This window comes from Ictidomys tridecemlineatus, chromosome 1 (assembly GCF_052094955.1).
Source record: "Ictidomys tridecemlineatus isolate mIctTri1 chromosome 1, mIctTri1.hap1, whole genome shotgun sequence".
NCBI lineage: Eukaryota > Metazoa > Chordata > Mammalia > Rodentia > Sciuridae > Ictidomys > Ictidomys tridecemlineatus.
The window spans coordinates 240,859,938-240,877,721 of NC_135477.1; the positions used below are offsets into that span (position 1 = coordinate 240,859,938).

The window sequence follows — 17,784 nt, forward strand, 5'->3', positions numbered from 1 at the left end:
GCACTTGCCTAACACGTGCAAGGCCCTGGGTTCAATCCTTAGCATCACATAAAAATAATTACATAAAATAAAAAGATATTTTGGCTGGGGATATAGCCCAGTTGGTAGAGTGCTCAGCGGTAGAGCTCTCACCTAGCACGTGTGAGACCCTGGGTTCGACCCTCTATACCACATAAAAATAAGTAAAATAAAGGTATTATCCAACTACAACTAAAAAATAGAATTAAAAAAGAAATAAAAACAAAGGATTGGTAATATGTACTCATAATCCCAATTATTTGGGAGGTTGAGGCAGGACTACTGAGCCAAGGAATTCAAGGCTAGCCTGGGCAACCTAGCAAGATCTCATCTCCCAAAACCAAAACACCAAAAGTAATAAGACAATATAAAATCTACATTTAAAAAAACGTGGATGTGTAACCGATGTGATTCTGCAATCTGTATACGGGGTAAAAATGGGAGTTCATAACCACTTGACTCAAATGTATGAAATATGATATGTCAAGAGCTATGTAATGTTTTGAACAACTAATAAAAAAATTGTGCTTCTCTTTATATATGTACATACATACATATACATAACTATTACATACATGTATTGTGTGTTATACATATTTTGTATTATAACTTATGGCTTAATTAAAACAGATTGATGCTGCTATAAATTAGGACAATATTCTACTGAAAATACTTCTGCTTTTTCTTTACAAAATACATGTATCATCTATACTTCCATTAGATGTATAACTGAACTTCTATTATCTGAGGAAAATACAAAGTATACAATCACTGTAAAATTACATTTAAGAAACTCAAAATCTAAACCAATGAATAGAAGACAAAAATAAAAGTACAGAATTAAAAAGCAGCCAACTCGGGACATGTTTTGAAGGTTCTCTAATTAGAAAAATGTGTTTTCAAAAATATTAAAAATTGTTTTCTAATTCACACATAAGATCCACTTTTTTTGTATAGTACTGGGGGGATTAAGCCCAGGGGTGCACTCTACCACTGAGCTACATCCCCAGTATGTTTTATTTTGAGACAGAATCTTGCTAAGTCCTCCAGGCTGGCCTCAAACTTGCAATCCTGCCTCAACCTCTGGAGTAGCTGGAATTACAGGCAAATGCTACCATGCCCAGTGATATTCACCCTTTGAAAGTAAAAGTGCAGAATCCAGTGGCTTTTAGTATACTTACAAAATTGTTCAAACATCATCATCTAATTCTCGAAAACTTTTCATCATTTCATAAAGAAACCCCATATCCAAAAGACTTCTTTTTTCCATTCCCCTTTTTTTCAACCCTGGGCAACCATCAACCTATTTTCAACTTCTTCAGATTTTCCTACTCTGAACATTTCATTCAGGTGGAACCACATTAAGTCTGGTTTCTTTCACTTAGAATAATACTTAGATTTCATTCATGATGTGGCTTTTATTTAAATTATAAGTGAAACCACAAATAACAATTCAAAGAAAAAAATATTTTTTTAAAAATTAGATGGACACAATACTTTTACTTTATTTATTTTTTATGTGGTGCAAGGGATTGAACCCAGTGCCTCACACATGCGAGGCAAGCACTCTACCACTGAGCCACAGTGTGTCCCCAAAGAAAATATATTTTATGAAACTATTACAAAGAAATCCTTAAAATGATATGGGAGCTAAAAAAGATTCCATGTTTAGTTATACACTAAAAAACTCACAGAGAACAGAGGTAAAAACTATTTACTTCAAGACCATTTCTCAAAATCTAAAATGTAAAAAGTTGGGACACAGAGAGAATATAGTTCCAAAGTTAGGAATACACTTCTCAAGAGAGGTGTAACTTATAGAAATTGCACATTAATGGCTGTGAAAAAATGATAGCTTGCATAAATGAGACTGAAAATGATAAATGCTTACAATATAAATCACAGTGAAAAAAATTAAAATAGCTCAGTTTATTCAGTTGAAGAATATAGAAAGATGGTGAAGACATTTTTTAAAGGAATGTCATTTAAAGGTTTTAGTGTTTTAAGGAATAAGCTTCAATCATCTAGAAAACTCCATACATGTGAAAGGAATCTCTCTCATTTCTGAAAAAATTAAAGTTGTCCAAAAGACTGAGATTATTAAAGCAGATATTTATTTTAATGAGATTAAGGTAGATATTTATTTTGAATTTCCTAAACTAGCATAAATTGCCAGCATATAGTAAATAATGTTTTGAAATAGAGTATTTCTAACCTAAATTCAAAACAACACTGTACTTGCTAAAAAATAGACATGTAGATCAATGGTACAGAATACAGAGAAAAACCCACACAATCATATGATTCTTCATAAAGGTGCCAAAAACATTCAAAAAAGAAAAGGCCATCTCTGATGGGAAACTGAATATTCATATACAGGAGAATGAAACTAGAACCCTCTCACTTTGCACAAAAGTCAATGTGAAACGAATCAAGTGTAAGACCTAAAATTTTCTAATTGTCAACAACAATAAAAACCCAAAACAACAACAACAAAACCCAACAAACAAACAAACAAACAAACAAAAAACCCTGGGAAATTACAACATATAGGCTCAGACAAAGAATTCCTGATTGGGAACCTTATAGCTTAGGTAGGAAATAAGAGAATCAATAAATGGGATGGCATCAAATTGAAGAGCACAGCAAAGGAAACAACACAGTGAAGAGAGAACCTATAAAATGAAAGAAAATCTTTGCAGTTGCCCTTCCTACAGAGGATTAATATCTAGAAAAAAATATATATATATAAAAAACTCAACACTAATAAAACAAATAAGCCAGCCAATAAATGGGTAAGTGAACTAAACATACATTTCTCAAAAGAAGTAAAAATGGCCAACAAATTACCTGAAAAAAAAATGTTTAACGTCTCTTGCCATCAGGGCAATTCAAATCTTGATATTATATCTCACTCTGTTACAATGGCAATCATCAAGAATATAAATAATAAATGCTGGCAAGGATGGGGGGTGGGGAGAGAAACTATTTATACACTGTTAGTGGGAATGTAACTTAGTATAGCCACTACGGAAATCAGTATGGAGGTCCCTCAAAAAGCTAAAATTGGAACTACTATATGATCTACATATTTCTCTAAAATAATTAAATTCAGCATATTTTCAAGATACATTCATACTCATGTTTATCACAGCACAATTCACATTAGCCAAGTTATGGAATCAGCCCAGGTGTCTATCAACAAATGAAAGATAAAATGTCGTATGTATGTACAATGCAGTTTTAACTATAAAGAAGAATGAAATCAATATTTGCAGGATAAAAACTGAAGACGATAATTTTTAGCAAAATAAATTAAAAGAAGAAAGCATTATGTATTTTCTCTCATGTGTGTGGAAGTTAGAGGGAAAAAAACAGGGGAAAAAAAGGTGATTCCATGGAAGAAGGGAAACCATTAGGGTAGAGAATAGGGATGAAATGGGAGGAGGAATTGAGGAGTAAAATTGATAAAATTGCATTTTTATGTATATCTGAATATTCACTAATAAAAAAAATATTTACAAAGAATGTGAGAATAGCCCTGACAACTCAGTGATGAAAGAAATTGAGACCCTGTCTCTAATAAAATACAAAATAGGGCTGATGTTGCTTAATGGTTGAGTGCCTGAGTTCAATCCCTAGTATCCACCCCCCAAAATATATTATAAAATATGCAGCTTTTCAAAAATGTCTCAGATTTTCACAGTGTACTGCTAGAGAAAGTTGTGGGAAAATTAATCAATTATAAATTTAGGTATGTTAAGACATAACGTGGGGCTGTACCTCAGTACCACATAAAAATAAAATTTTAAAAAAAGGTATTGTGTTCATCTACTACTAAAAATAAAAATAATCTATGATTATAATATTTGCTTGTATTTAATTATTAGTATTTTTTTGGTACCGGGGCACTTAACCACTGAGCCACACCCCCAGCCCCTTTTATTTTGAGGCAAGGTCTTGATAAATTACTTAAGGCCTCACAAAGTTGCTGAAGCTAGTCTTGAACTTCGGATTCTCTTGCCTCAGCCTATAGACTTGTTGTGATTATAGGCAAATATTCATGAAGTGCTAAGCACTTTAAATATATGATTTCATTTAATTCTCATAGATGCTATTATACCACAATTTAAAGATATAAAAAAAGATACCTTAAAAGATATTAAGCAGTCTGTCTAAGACTATTGTAGGTAATAAAGCTATCACCTAAATTCTTCTGAGTCAAAACCAACTTTTTCAAACCTTTCCTTAGACATTAATTTCTAGTTCTGGTAGAGGTTAAAAAAAAAAACACACACACACACACACATACACTTGAAGAGACTGTAATAATACAGGCACTTTCATTAGTGGGAGTATAAAGCAATAAAACCATTTTTAGAGCATAACCAGCAAGCTCTATCAAAGTCTTAAATGGCACATATTAATTAAATCAGGAAAGTCAGTATGTTACACTTAACAAAAGCACAAAAAATACTCATCTGTGACTAGAAGAAATCTCTAGCATTAGTTCTGATTAAATAATAGTAGTAGCAGGTATTCTCTTCACCATTAGCACGATATATCCTGCAGTAACCACTGGTCTCAGTTTTTATATACGTTGACTAGCTTTTACCATTAAAACCACCTTCTGGAGGTAGATATAACTATTATTCACATTTTACAGATTATATTTATGCTACTAAAAAAGGATTCTATAGATCCCTTATGAACAATTCTATATACAACAGCTAATTATATATTCTAGTTGACATAGATAAATACTAATGCATGAGTGACAGATTTCCATTTTTAAAGTCCAATCACAGGAAGTTGTATTTTTGTAACATAACTATGCAGAACAACTTACTTCAAAGTGCTGAAATCTATAAAAGTCTTAAACTGTTATGACTTTTGGGGGAAAGTTTACTTTTAGCTAAATGCTGAGTTATTACCCTTTTTTAAGTTAAAGTAAATGAAATATTACTCCCGTACAAGTTGCTGATTCTTTTGTAAGCAAACATAATGTTAGTTCTTTGCCTGGAGTTATCAATATACTATCATTTAATTTTTTTTTCATTGATTCCATCAGCAATAGACAAGAACTCTCTTGCTACCAGCACTAATATCTAAATTACTTACAAACACACTGAAGAAAACAAAAAAAAAATGTGAAAAGTAATGTTAAATTACATATTTCAATTATTATGTGAGCAGTAAGTATTATTAGAACAGTTCTCCCCACAATCTGCGAGAACTTAAAAAGCTCAGGTAATATTTATGGAATGTAAAGTTAACTATTTTAAAAAGTGAACAACTAGTATTTTATTCACTATGTTGTCCAATCATCACCTCTACTTAGTTCTAAAAGATTTCCAAAACACCCAAGTAAACTCCTTACCCCTTAAGCAGTCTTTCCCTAGTCCATAAAGATACACATTCCTTGTATGAAATTTTTAATTCTCATTATTTCATACAAATGGAAACAATATGACTTTTTGTGCCTGGCTTCTCACACATTTTTTTTCAACATTTTTTTAGTTGGACACAATATCTTTATTTTTTATTTTTATGCCTCATGCATGCTAGGCAAGCACTCTACCACTGAGCCACAAGCCCAGCCTGGCTTCTTGCACTTTAAACAATGCTTTGGAGATTCATCTATACTACAACAGATTATTATTTTTTCCGTGTGAACTATTTATCATCCAAATACACTGTTCAGCAATAAAATATATATTTTTAGGAACTCAACTACACACCATTCATAATTTACAGCATGTATACCCTACTAAAGAAGCTATGGATACTATATAGCAATTCTGATGTCAGACCAACCTTACAAAAGAACTCCACTGAATTTTTTTGCACTTCATGACAAATTCAGAACAAAAGAACTAATTTGAAGGTAGAATACCATTTTCAATACTATTGCAATGTATGTGAAAATCCATAAAAGCAAGCATTATTAATTATTTGTTCAAAGTAAGTAATCAGAATGCTATATAAAAATAAAAATAAAGAACCTCCAATTTCTTTTATGAAAATCAAGAAGAAAGGGTATTAAAGTGACAACACACAAGAGCCAAATCCCAAGATCTTCTGGCCCCCAAACACGACTATGATTAAAAAATGAATTACAAGCTGGGTACAGTGGTGCACATCTGTAATCCCAGTGACTCAGGAGGCTGAAGGAGAAGGATCACAAGTTTGAGGTCGGCCTTGGCAACTTAGTGAGACTGTTTTAACATAAAATTTAGAAAAGGGATGAGGCTACAAACCAGTGGTAGAGCACCCCTGGTTAAAAAAAGAAAAGAAATACATTATAATGTGCATGTACTTCTGCCAGTAACCAAGACTGCAATAACTTGAATCAAATACAGGAAAGGCTAGTCAGTGAAGGAGAACATTTACAAGAAACTGAGAGCTTACCCTGTTTGGGTAACTCTCATGTAGGTCTTAGTCTTATTGGGCTCTCCATACCGGGGGTGGGGGGAAGTGAGGGGGGAATAGGGTTGACTGAGTGAACAAAATCCAAAAGACTTCATCGATAACCCCCAAGCTGTAGAAAGGTAGCATGAGTTATGCTGCAGGTAGTTCCAGGAGAAGAAATGTTCCTGAAAAGAAAAACCTCTTCTGATCACCTTCTACCTCAGCAGGAAAAAGGGAGCATAATTTGCAATGCTGAAGTTTTTGTAGAAATCAGGAAAGAGTAGAAGAATCATACTTATTCACTTCTAATTATGCCCAATAATAAAAAGACATGGCTAAAATACAGGTAAAATACAAATAAATAAATAAACAAACGAAGCGAGTACCAAGTAAATAGGGGGAAAAAATAACATCAAAGATGGTTGTGGCTGGGCATGGTGATGCACACCTGTGATCCCACATGCAGCCCAGGAGGCCAAATTAGGAGGATCTTGAGTTCAAAGCCAGCCTCAGCAAAAATAGAAGAGTTAAGCAATTCAGTGAGACTGTCTCTAAATAAAATACAAAATAGGGCTGGGAATGTGGCTCAGTGGCCAAGTGCTCCTGAGTTCAATCCCCAGTACCCCCAACCCCCCAAAAGATGGTTATGAACTCTCAACATAAGGGCTTCAAACACCCTCAGTGGTGTCACGAGTGAGGTTGTTCCTAAAATGATATGGCATTCAGATTCAGGAAACAAATGGAGATTTTGCAAGAGAAAAGGCTCTTGGATTTAAAACCTGAAGCAGATACAGTAGAGTGCATAGCCCATGTCTGTTAGCAAGGGTGCATATAGCCAAATCCAACTCCTTTGTAAAAGCAGTTCTCATAATGCACAGTGGAAGAAAAAGAAGAAATATTAAAAACATTCTTGATCTGGGCATAGTAGACATGCCTATAATCCCATTAGCTCGGAGGAAGAGACAGGATGATTCCAAGTTCAAGATCAGCCTCAGCAACTTAGCAAGGCCCTAAGCAATTTAGTGAAACCCTGTTCCAGAATAAAAAGGACTGGGAATGTGGCTCAGTGGTTAAGTGCCCCTGGGTTCAATGCCCAGTACCAAAAACAAACAAAAAAACACAATGTTTGTCAACAGATAACTGAATAAAAAAAAATAAGGCATACAATCACAACAGAATGTTATTCAGTCATGAAAAAGAATGTAATTCTGACATTTGCAGCAACATGAATAGAAATGGAGAATATTATTTTAAGTAAAATACCTCAGGCCTTTTTTTGGGGATTGAACTGAGGGGTGGTTAACCACTGAGCCACATCTCCAGCCCTTTTTAATATTTTATTTAGAGACAGGGTCTCGCTGAATCGCTTAGGGCTTCACTAGGTTGCTGAGGCTAGCTTTGAACTCATGATTTCCTGTGTCAGCTTCCCAACCTGCTAGGTACACCAGGCTTTTGAGAAAGATTAATACTGCGTGTTCTCACTTATATGTGGCAGTTAAAAAGTTGATCTCAGGGGGATGGGATTGTAGTTCAGTGGTAGAGCACGTGCCTAGCACACATGAGGGCCTGGGTTGAATCCTCAGCATCACATAAAACTAAATAAATAAATGTACTGTATCCATCTATAACTTAAAAAAGTTGATCTCATAAAGTACAAAGTACAAGAGCAGTTATCAGAGCCTGGGAAGGGTGTACAGGAGAGTAAAGTAAAATGAACATAGGACTGTTAATGGGTACAGGGGAGCCAACAGGATAGGCAGAATACCTTCTCATGTTCAATAACACAGTGGGGTAATTATGGTTGACAGCAATTAATTATATGCTTCTGTTTCTTTTGGTGGTGCTGAGGACAGAATCCATGACCCCACACATGCTATAATCATTCTATCCCACTAAGCTTTATTACTAGTCCTAAATGTATACTTCAAATTAGCAAGAGAGAGTTTTGAATGTTCTCAGAATAAAAAAATGATGTTTGAAGTGATGAACATGCCAATTTCTCTGATATGATCATTATATATTACATAAATGTACTGAGATGTCACATTTTACCCCACAAGCAACTAAGAATAAAAAAAACACATTTAAAAAAAGTAGAATAGATTTGCATGATATTTTGTACTTTTGTGCCCTACAATATGGAAAATAGAGATGAAAAATCTATTCTTTATATACTTTAGATGATAAGGACATGTCAAAGTAGTTCAATTGTTGTTGAGCAGGATGTTGATGGTAGGAGAGGTGGTGCATGTGTAGTGATAAAGAATATGTGGGAACTCAATATTTTTCACTGAATTTTTCTGTGAGTCAAAATCTGCTATAAAATTTGAAGTCCATTAAAGAGTTTCTAAAAAATCTGTTCTGAATGAATCTTAATTTATGGGAATGAAAGTAAATTCTAACATTTGAGTTCTAGAGTATGATGTGTAATTGAAGGCACTTAAAATTAAGAGCACAAAATTAAGAGGTTATTAAAATTATAGGGCTAATAAAGCAAACTGAAATGCAAAATAACTTAGAGAACTAAGCAAAGAATAGGACATAGCTGAAAACTAAGTTGCTGCCAAGGAGATAATCACTGGGGATACAAGAAGAAAGAAAGAAGACAGAGACTAAACAATTGAAAAAAATAGTACATATGTTAGACAAAGGCAACCAAACAATAGGATAATCTGTGTTCCTAAAATAAGCATATTGATCAAAAATAACAAAATTATTCTTCACCTTTAGCTATAAGAAAAGTAAAAAGTAAGAGGCAAGAAAACACAAACATTTTAAAGAAATACGGATAATAAGAACAAGATTTTCATCAGACAAATGTGGTTAAGTTACTCAAATTCCAGGATAAAGAAAACAATTTTAAATAAACTCATGCATCAGATAAAGGGCAAAAAAACCCTGGGATTTAGATTTAGTAATACTAAATGTCAGAAGATAATGGAGCAACAATTACAAATGGAGAGGGAAAAACTGTAACCTAACAAAGTATTTTTCATTGAAATAGTGGTGAGTGGCAGAATCTCAAATATGTAAGAAATTTAAAGCATACTTTTTGTTAAGAACTGATGATAAAATGTAGTCAGTCAAGAAATGAAAAGCCACCTCAATAAAGACCTAGTGAACCATTCAAATATAGAACTAATTTAGCAATCTGTCTACAAAAGTACACAGCTGGATTCATCTTTGATCAATTTGTAGTTTTTTAGTTAATTTTTAACTAATCAAGTAATACTTAGTTTTTTTCCTGGTAAAAATTAAACATTATAATAGTCTTTTAAAATCATTTTTAAATTTTTTTTTGTAGTTGTAGATGGACAGAATGCCTTTATTTTATTTATTTTATGTGGTGCTAAGGATCAAACCCAGTGCCTCACACATGGCAGGCTAGCGCTATAGCCCCAGACCAAACATTACAAATCTTTATCCTAACCATCCCTTCCTCCCACTAAATATGCAGGGAGTACACATACGTGCCACCACACCCAGCAGAATTTATAAAAATTTAGAAGACTTTTTATAGCAAGAATTATGAACTGAAGAGCACATGAGAAACTGGAAAATATCATTTAACAGAGACAAAGGCCAATTTCTTACTGTGGAAAAAGTTAAGTCTAGGGCCAGTCTCAGTAATATAGTGAGATCCTGTCTCAAAATAAAATAAAAAACTGGGAAAGCATCCTTGGGTTCAATTTAAAAAAGAAAGAAAAGAAACAAATGAAAAACGAGATGGCTTATTTTGTCTATTATATATTGTTAAACATTAAGAAGTATGATGAGCTGGGGGCGAAGATGCATGCCTATAATCCCAGTGGCTCAGGAGGCTGAGGCCCTAAGCAACTTAGCAAGACCCTCTATCAAAATAAAAGCTAAAAGTTTTAGGTTAGGGATGGGATGTGACTCAGTGGTTAAATGACGCTGGGTTCAAGTCTCAGTACAAAAAGAAAAGTACAATGATATCCCAGAATATTTTGAAATTTTAAATGATCCAACTTTCTGATGAACAATTAGAACATGTTCTTAGATCTTGGAATTTCAACTGTAGCAATTTATTCTACCTTCAAAAACTTGAAAATAATATATAAAATAAGGACTTAAAGCTGAAGTCTGCAAAAACCTCCAATGTCTATCAAATGAATACTAAATAAAGTACAGCACAAGGGAATACTACATAGTTAATACAGAGAATGAGGTGCTTTTCAAAAAACATCTATTTTGTTAAGAAAGATGCAAATAGTATTATAACAGTACAGTTATTTATAAGTTAAAAAAAAAAAAAAACAGGGGCTATGGAATAGCCTAAGATATGCAAGGCCCTGGGTTCAATTCCCCAACAATACCTGCCACCCCTAAAAAACAAAAGGCTTGACTGAAATCAAATATATGGGATGCCTTTAAATAAGGAGGCTTTCGATACTTATTTTTAACCATTCTGAATTATTGAATTTTTGAAATTTTCAACTTTATACATTATTTTAAAAACATATGAACAGTATTCTGCACAGGGGCTTAACAGCTCATTTTCAGTCTTTTAAATATACCTATATGTGTAAAATCCAACTAATTACTGCTGTAATATTAAAAAAAAAAACCACTGGGAAGAGGAAAAAAAAGAGCAAAGAAAAAATACAAAATAAGTATGACACATAATTCTTTATTAACTTCTGAGAAAAATCAAACATACTAAGATGCCCAGCATTTCCCATCAAAAGAAAACGAACAAAAAATTGACAAAAAAACAACAAAATACTGGAAATGGTGGTGCACAGCTATAATCCCAGTGGCTTGGGAGGCTGAGGCAGGAGGATGAAGAATTCAAAGCCAGCCTCAGCAACCAGGAGGTGCTAAGCAACCCAGTGAGACCCTGTCTCTAAATAAATAAAATACAAAACAGGGCTAGGGATGTGGTTCAGTGGTTGAGTGACCCTGAATTCAATCCCCAGTGCCAAAACACACACAAAAATAAACAATAAAACCCTGTATTTAATAAATAAAAATAAGATTGATAACTAAATAGAAGCTTAAGGGTAAAAGTAACTGCAGACATATTTCCTGAATGTCTATTTTTTTACACCATGCAGTTATATACTACTTACCCAGCTGGGAAAATCAGACCATGTTGGAACTCGCTGACAGAGGTCTCGGAGAATACGTATGATAATCACACAGGACTGCAGACCGTTAGCTCTAGCCTTGAGGGCAATACAAAAACCAACTGGATTAAACTTAGAAATACTGAAAATATCCCTTGATGAAAAAAAATTAAAATACCACTGTTCAATGGAAGCTCAGATAAAAACAAAAATAATCACACTTAAAAGTTGGATTCAATGAGCTGCCATTTACAGCAGTATTTTATGCCAGGGTTAGTATATAAAAGTTGGTATTTAGGTCAAAGTAAACAGATTATACAAGAATAAAATTTCTTGATCCCCTGTGAACCTTGACCTATATTCATTTAAAACATTAAACTTAAAAAAAAATCTGCCTACATTAGAAATAAAAGAAATAGTGAAGAGCTAAAAAGTTTGTCTAGGGACTGAAAGGCTAAGGAAATCTGTTTGGTTTCCTTGCTGTGCCTTTGCATGACTGCAAAGTCACTAAACCAAACAGCTGCTTCCTCACCTTTCACTCCCTACACTTATTAACTTAGAGAAAGAGGGGGGAAAAATCTTAAAAAACTATACACAAAGCTTTAAACACATATTCCATTATTTAAAGCAAAGTTAATCTGCAGCCTTATGGAATATAATACATATACAAACATGTGATGTTCCTAAACAAGTTTAAATATAGCCACTAAAAAGAAAAAAGAAAAACCCAAACTACAAAACACCCCCAAAATGAAAGTTTATTGTCAAATTAATAGTAACTGCAATATGCAGAATCTTCACATCCAGCTTTCTATGTTAACATATTTTCTGAGATTTAATTTAAAATAATATTGCTTGGGCAATCTTTTGAAATGTTTAAGCACAGTTAAACATGTGTACTGAACGACTCTCTCATAAGGCTACAAGAAAAAAGTAAAATGATGTTCCGAACCTGGAACCACTTAGCGTGGCGTAGAGCAGCCAGAGCGTCAAGGCATTTTTGCCTGTCCAAGACGTCCGGTGGGTCTTTCACCATACCCGAGGTTACATCTAAAATGGATTGAATTGGCAAAATGCAGTGAGGAATGGGTGTTTGACCAGGTGAGCAAGACACTTCCTTAAAGTAGCATCAGTGTCACATGAGCCATTTGAAGTTTGTCAGCATTTTAACACACCCAGGGAGTTATTTTCAACAAATTTACATAATTCAATTTTAAGAATAAAAGGAGAAATTAAATTTAACTCTTAATTTAATAATATAATATTTTCTGGAAAAATAAACCCTACCCACCCAAATGAAATCCAAAGGAAAGATTACTGGACACAGCGCACCAGCACAAAGATGACAAGACAAAGGGAACACAAAAATCCACCTTAATAAATGAGAATGTACAATTAACTACTGAGTTTGTTGAGTATTCTAAGTGATCAAAGGTTATTCTGAGGCTAATTATAGCAAAGAACTGATGATAAATATGAAATGATCAATAGAATATGGGGGGCCCCCAAACAGGCATTTCTCTAAGAGATCAATGATTTTCTTCCACAAGAGGATTTTAAAATATGAAATGCCCCTTAAAATTCAAAGTTTTCACAAAATGTAATCCAAAGAGTAACTAGAGAAGCAATGGGTAAAGCAGAAATGGGTAATAGAAACTAGCATGGTTAAATGGAATTAAGAACAGAGAAGGTGGAATAAGATGAATGAATGTTTTGATGATAAATAATATATAGGGATCTTTCAACTTGGTTAAAACATAAATGATGTACATAAAACTTGTGGAGAAAATATGAAACTAAACCAGGACAAGAAGTTAACTTTAAACTAAAAAAAGTCACTCACATAAGCAGTCAAAGGACCAACCATATATTCATCTAAACAAATCTATAAAATGTACATGATATATCAAATATGCAAATCAAACTATCAGCAAGCAAATAGTAACTTTTTTAATCTAATTCATAGTTTCCAGGGACTTTATAGTACATTTTCTATATCATCAGTTAATTATAGCAGTCCTTTGGTCAACGAAAACAAAATCACGAGGCACTCAGGATATAATTCATTGAGAACCCCAAATGAATATTGGGGACAAAAGAAGAAACAGAAGATAAAACAAGAAAAAGGTACGTTTGCAAATTACTTCAATGTATATCTTATCATGAGTATTAAGAAATCTTAAAAAAGACAGCTTGTCCTCATTCTCAGCAGATGACATATAAAAAAGTATGTTAAAAAACTGATGAAGAATTTCATCCCACTTGGGTTTTCTTTTCTCAGTTATTATTCCTCAAATAATCAGATACAAATTTTTAGAAGATCTATAAAAAGGAAGTCTTATAGATATAATCAAGGAAAATTATGTAGTATTTTGAGAATGAGCAATGAAGGAGGGATCTGGTGCTAAAAAGAAACTATTAAGGAAAAAATATTAGTAGGTAATTTCAAAACTTGAAAGACTAGCTACTGAAAACAAGAAATAAATTTTAATATAAGAAAAAGACTTCTTTGAAATAAGGAAGAAAGACACGTGAAAGCACAGTTAAGGGGAAAAAAAAAAAAACAAAAAAAACCAATCAACTCCCCAAACCATTCTTGCTCTCCAAAGTATCTAGAACATGCTTTTAAAGGACCTCTTTTCCATGTTCCTTATTTACATTATTTGCTGAAGCTAAAATGCAAAGGTGATGGTGTGCAATCTCCTTTTAAGTTTCTAATAATATAATGTTAATGCACCATTTTAAAATTTCCTCCAATACAGAAGAATTTTGTTCACAAGCATTCATAACTTTGGAAATTTTAATCAATGACACAAACTCAAAGATGCCAAGACACCTATTTCAAGTTAAAAATATATTAGAACTATAAGTAGGAAATTGCTGTTAAATTTAGAGTGTGGATTTTTGCACCCATTTTTTACTTCAAGTGGATTAACCCCTTAGATATATCGTGCTTAAATCATACTTACTGCCTAACACCCAGTTAAAACAGAAATCAGTTAATTTATAAAAACAAAATGCAAATTATTATTCTACATGAACATAATTCAAAAATTTTAAGGGGTTAATCACCAATTAGAAGACATGCTGTGTCCACACTATTTTATGATTAAAAGTTAATAAGAATATATTAATTTAAATTAACATAATATATAATCCACTCAACCATTTAAAAACTAGTGTGAACACTGCTTAATTCTAGAAGAGACAAAGACAAAACAAACAAAACAGCCACACGAAAGACAATAAATGCCAGACTCTGCATCCAAAATCCCTCCTTAACCAAATGGCAGATGTGACACTGAGCTTTTGAAAACCTTGGTCAAAAATCCTTCCGATGTCTTGGCAGCAACCCCTGACAGGAATCAATCCCCTCTGTTAGAAGGCTTTGGACCGGGCCTGATAAGCTACAGGTGAAAAAAAAACACACACAATACTTGACTTGCTGCAGAAAACAATTCTGTAGCAAGGGTTAGAGCATTTTGAACATCTTAAGCTTTAAGTCAATTAAATGTTTAACTGTCAAACACAGTACTATAAAGTAAATCTGTCATGCGTTTAACAGTTATTAGAACAATTTAATAGTTTCTTTTTTTCATATGAAACAGGGCTTTTACACATCAAAGAGCTACCACACTATGTGCACGTAGTCAGTCTCATGATTTACAATGTTCTTCCGGCAAAGCCTTCCTTAACCCCTGTACTAACTCCCCAAAGCAAGCTATAGGCTTTAAGTGATTTTAAGACACAGAGCATCGGGAGCTGCAGTGAGAGAGAATACATACCGTTACTCTGCAGCAAGAAAGAAGCAATCTTCGTAATGAAGCTAAAGACATGATTTACTGCAGTTATCTGCAGCAAGGAACACTCTATCAATGTTTCTACACTTTTGCATATCCAACTTTCCAGCTCAGTGTCTTGAAGCACAATCTTTCAATTTTGAACTGACCATTTCCCTCAGGTTCATTTTTATAATTCAGAACAGTAATTCTAACTCAAGTCTGGGTCAGACAAAAATATAATTTTGTTTCCTTTAAAAGGGATAGGTTATCAAAGAACTTACACTTATGACACTATTAACTTTAATTTTTTGCAACATAATAAAAAGGCTTGATACTGTACATAATTTAATTCAGTCTAAACATAATTGGACAGAATGTACTCTGAAACAAAGTTAATTGTTATATAATTTCACACTAAAATAGCAACATTTATAATATTTTGTATTAGAAAGTTTTAAAACTTCCAGTCCTAAATAAAAGGTCATATGTTACATATTAAAAGTCATATGCTACATAAGTAAAAGGTCATATGCTACTTATGACCTGATCAGATTGACTCAAACTCTTTCTCCAGCAACACCTTGAGTGGAAACTCATGTTACATAAAAGATCCTTTACACAAAACTCAAACTCGTTTATTTTGAAGATGCAAAGCTTAAGATACAACATACAAATCCTAATATGGTAAATAAACAAAGTATGCAAGATAAAACATGTCTCCCAATGACATTTTAGGTAAAATGCCTTTTTCCTGGGTTGTAGAAAGCCCAGTGCCATTAAAAAAAAAAAAAAAAACACAATGCTTTGCTGTAAGAAAACAAATTTAAAGGGACAATAATTGAGAGGCTTTTCTCAACCTGTATCACAAAGAAATATTAGTGTAATTCCATATTTAACAAGTTAAGATGTATAAAAACAACATGAAAGGAAACAAAGTAAATTTTATCTGACCCATAAAACAAAAGAACCAACATACTGCAGACACTGATCATGCTTTTTGGCTTAAAAGCTTTTGAAGCTTTAAAAATGTTACAGAACAGTCCCTAAAGCAACATTGCTGGCACCAGCAGGATTCATATTCTACAATAGCAAATTAAGTTTAAAAATGCTGAACTGTACTCTAACTCACTAACTGTATCTGCCTAATTTATTTTTAATTCTAATATGATATTCAGGCCAAATATCAAAATCTGTGTGCATTAGGATGATCAACATTTACGAAAGTGCTCCAAACCAAAGAGCAACCTCAGAGAACTAGAAATATTTACCTCAGAACAAGCCAAATCCATGATTACATATATAATACCTCAAATATAAGTGCTAAGAATAGTTAGCCAATTTTGTCTGTGAAACTTTCTTGTCTTCTTTTAAGACAAGGCAAAATTGAGAACTTCTTAATGGAAGTTAAAGTTGTGGCCCCTATACTAGTAAACATTTAATTTTTTTTTTCACAAGTCAACTATGCCAAGTAAAAATAATTTTGAATTTTTTTCCAGAAATCTGAGGTTAGCAAGAAAAGAAAAAAAATCAAGAAAACCAATCATATCCTATGGGTTTCATGTAAAAATTATCATTAACAAGCGCATTTACTTTGTGGGAAATGATCTCAACCCAAACTGGTTGCTAAATAAGTCAAATCTATTAAATATGTAATGCCAGCATGTTGCCTTCTAGGGCTTAATGCCATCTTAAAGAGTAGGTAAATTGAAAATAATGATAAAACAAAACAAAAAAACAGTTAATAGAAAAGTAGAATGTTTAACAGCTTTCCAACCTCCTTCCCTCATGTTCTCTTCTCGAATAATTGGAGATGTCAGGGTGATAGTGACTTGCATTTTGGGTTCCACACATGAATTCAAAATTATCGCTGCTTCAGATACAGCACATTTTATGTCATATTTCTCAGGACTTATAACCTATGTAAAAAAGATTATAAGAAATTAGTTGGATATAATGCATTTGTTAACAGACAAAAGTAGTTTCATTATGATTCTTTTATTTTTCCACTACCCTAACCATTCTATAAAGATAAGATCATATACTACTATAAGATCTGCCAAAAATATCCATATCATTAATCTCTTGTACCTCTTTATTTTCAAAATCTTTGTTGAGCTAATATTTAACATTATCAGTATTATTTGGGTGTATGTCTCTTAGATGATGAATTCTTAGATAAAAAAATAATGGCATTATTTTTTCATATTTACAGAACTTGGAACTAAAATAACTGGACCTAACAATTCAACCATTGGATCCTACAGCCACAATTCAACCATTCCCAGTATATATTCTCAGTGAATTCAATAGATCCACATCTTATCAGGAAGCAGGAAGTCCCACTTAAGAACAAAAAACAAACCCCAAGATTTACCGCAATTTGGTAGACATGTAAAAAGTCACAATTTATATGAATAAATTAAAGTTTTAGACAAAAATTACATGAAGTGTTTACAGTGTAGCGTCTAGTCTTAAATCTTAGC

The 17,784-nt window shown here is 33.0% G+C and overlaps 1 protein-coding gene across 6 annotated transcripts in view; it reads right to left on the bottom strand.

The window, feature by feature from the left end:
* Zfr (zinc finger RNA binding protein) overlaps positions 1–17,784 on the bottom strand; it is a 77,680-nt gene that overhangs the window by 11,342 nt on the left and 48,554 nt on the right. For 5 of the 6 annotated variants that reach the window (XM_013358771.4, XM_078017145.1, XM_078017135.1 and 2 more), the window contains 3 exons: positions 17,076–17,217; positions 12,472–12,569; positions 11,523–11,618 (listed from right to left, as the gene is read on the bottom strand). In XM_013358771.4, coding sequence (XP_013214225.1) covers positions 11,523–11,618; positions 12,472–12,569; positions 17,076–17,217 — 336 coding nt within the window. Of the gene's footprint in view, positions 1–11,522; positions 11,619–12,471; positions 12,570–17,075; positions 17,218–17,784 lie in introns of those variants that run through there. The other variant, XM_078017153.1, reaches the window with a different exon arrangement.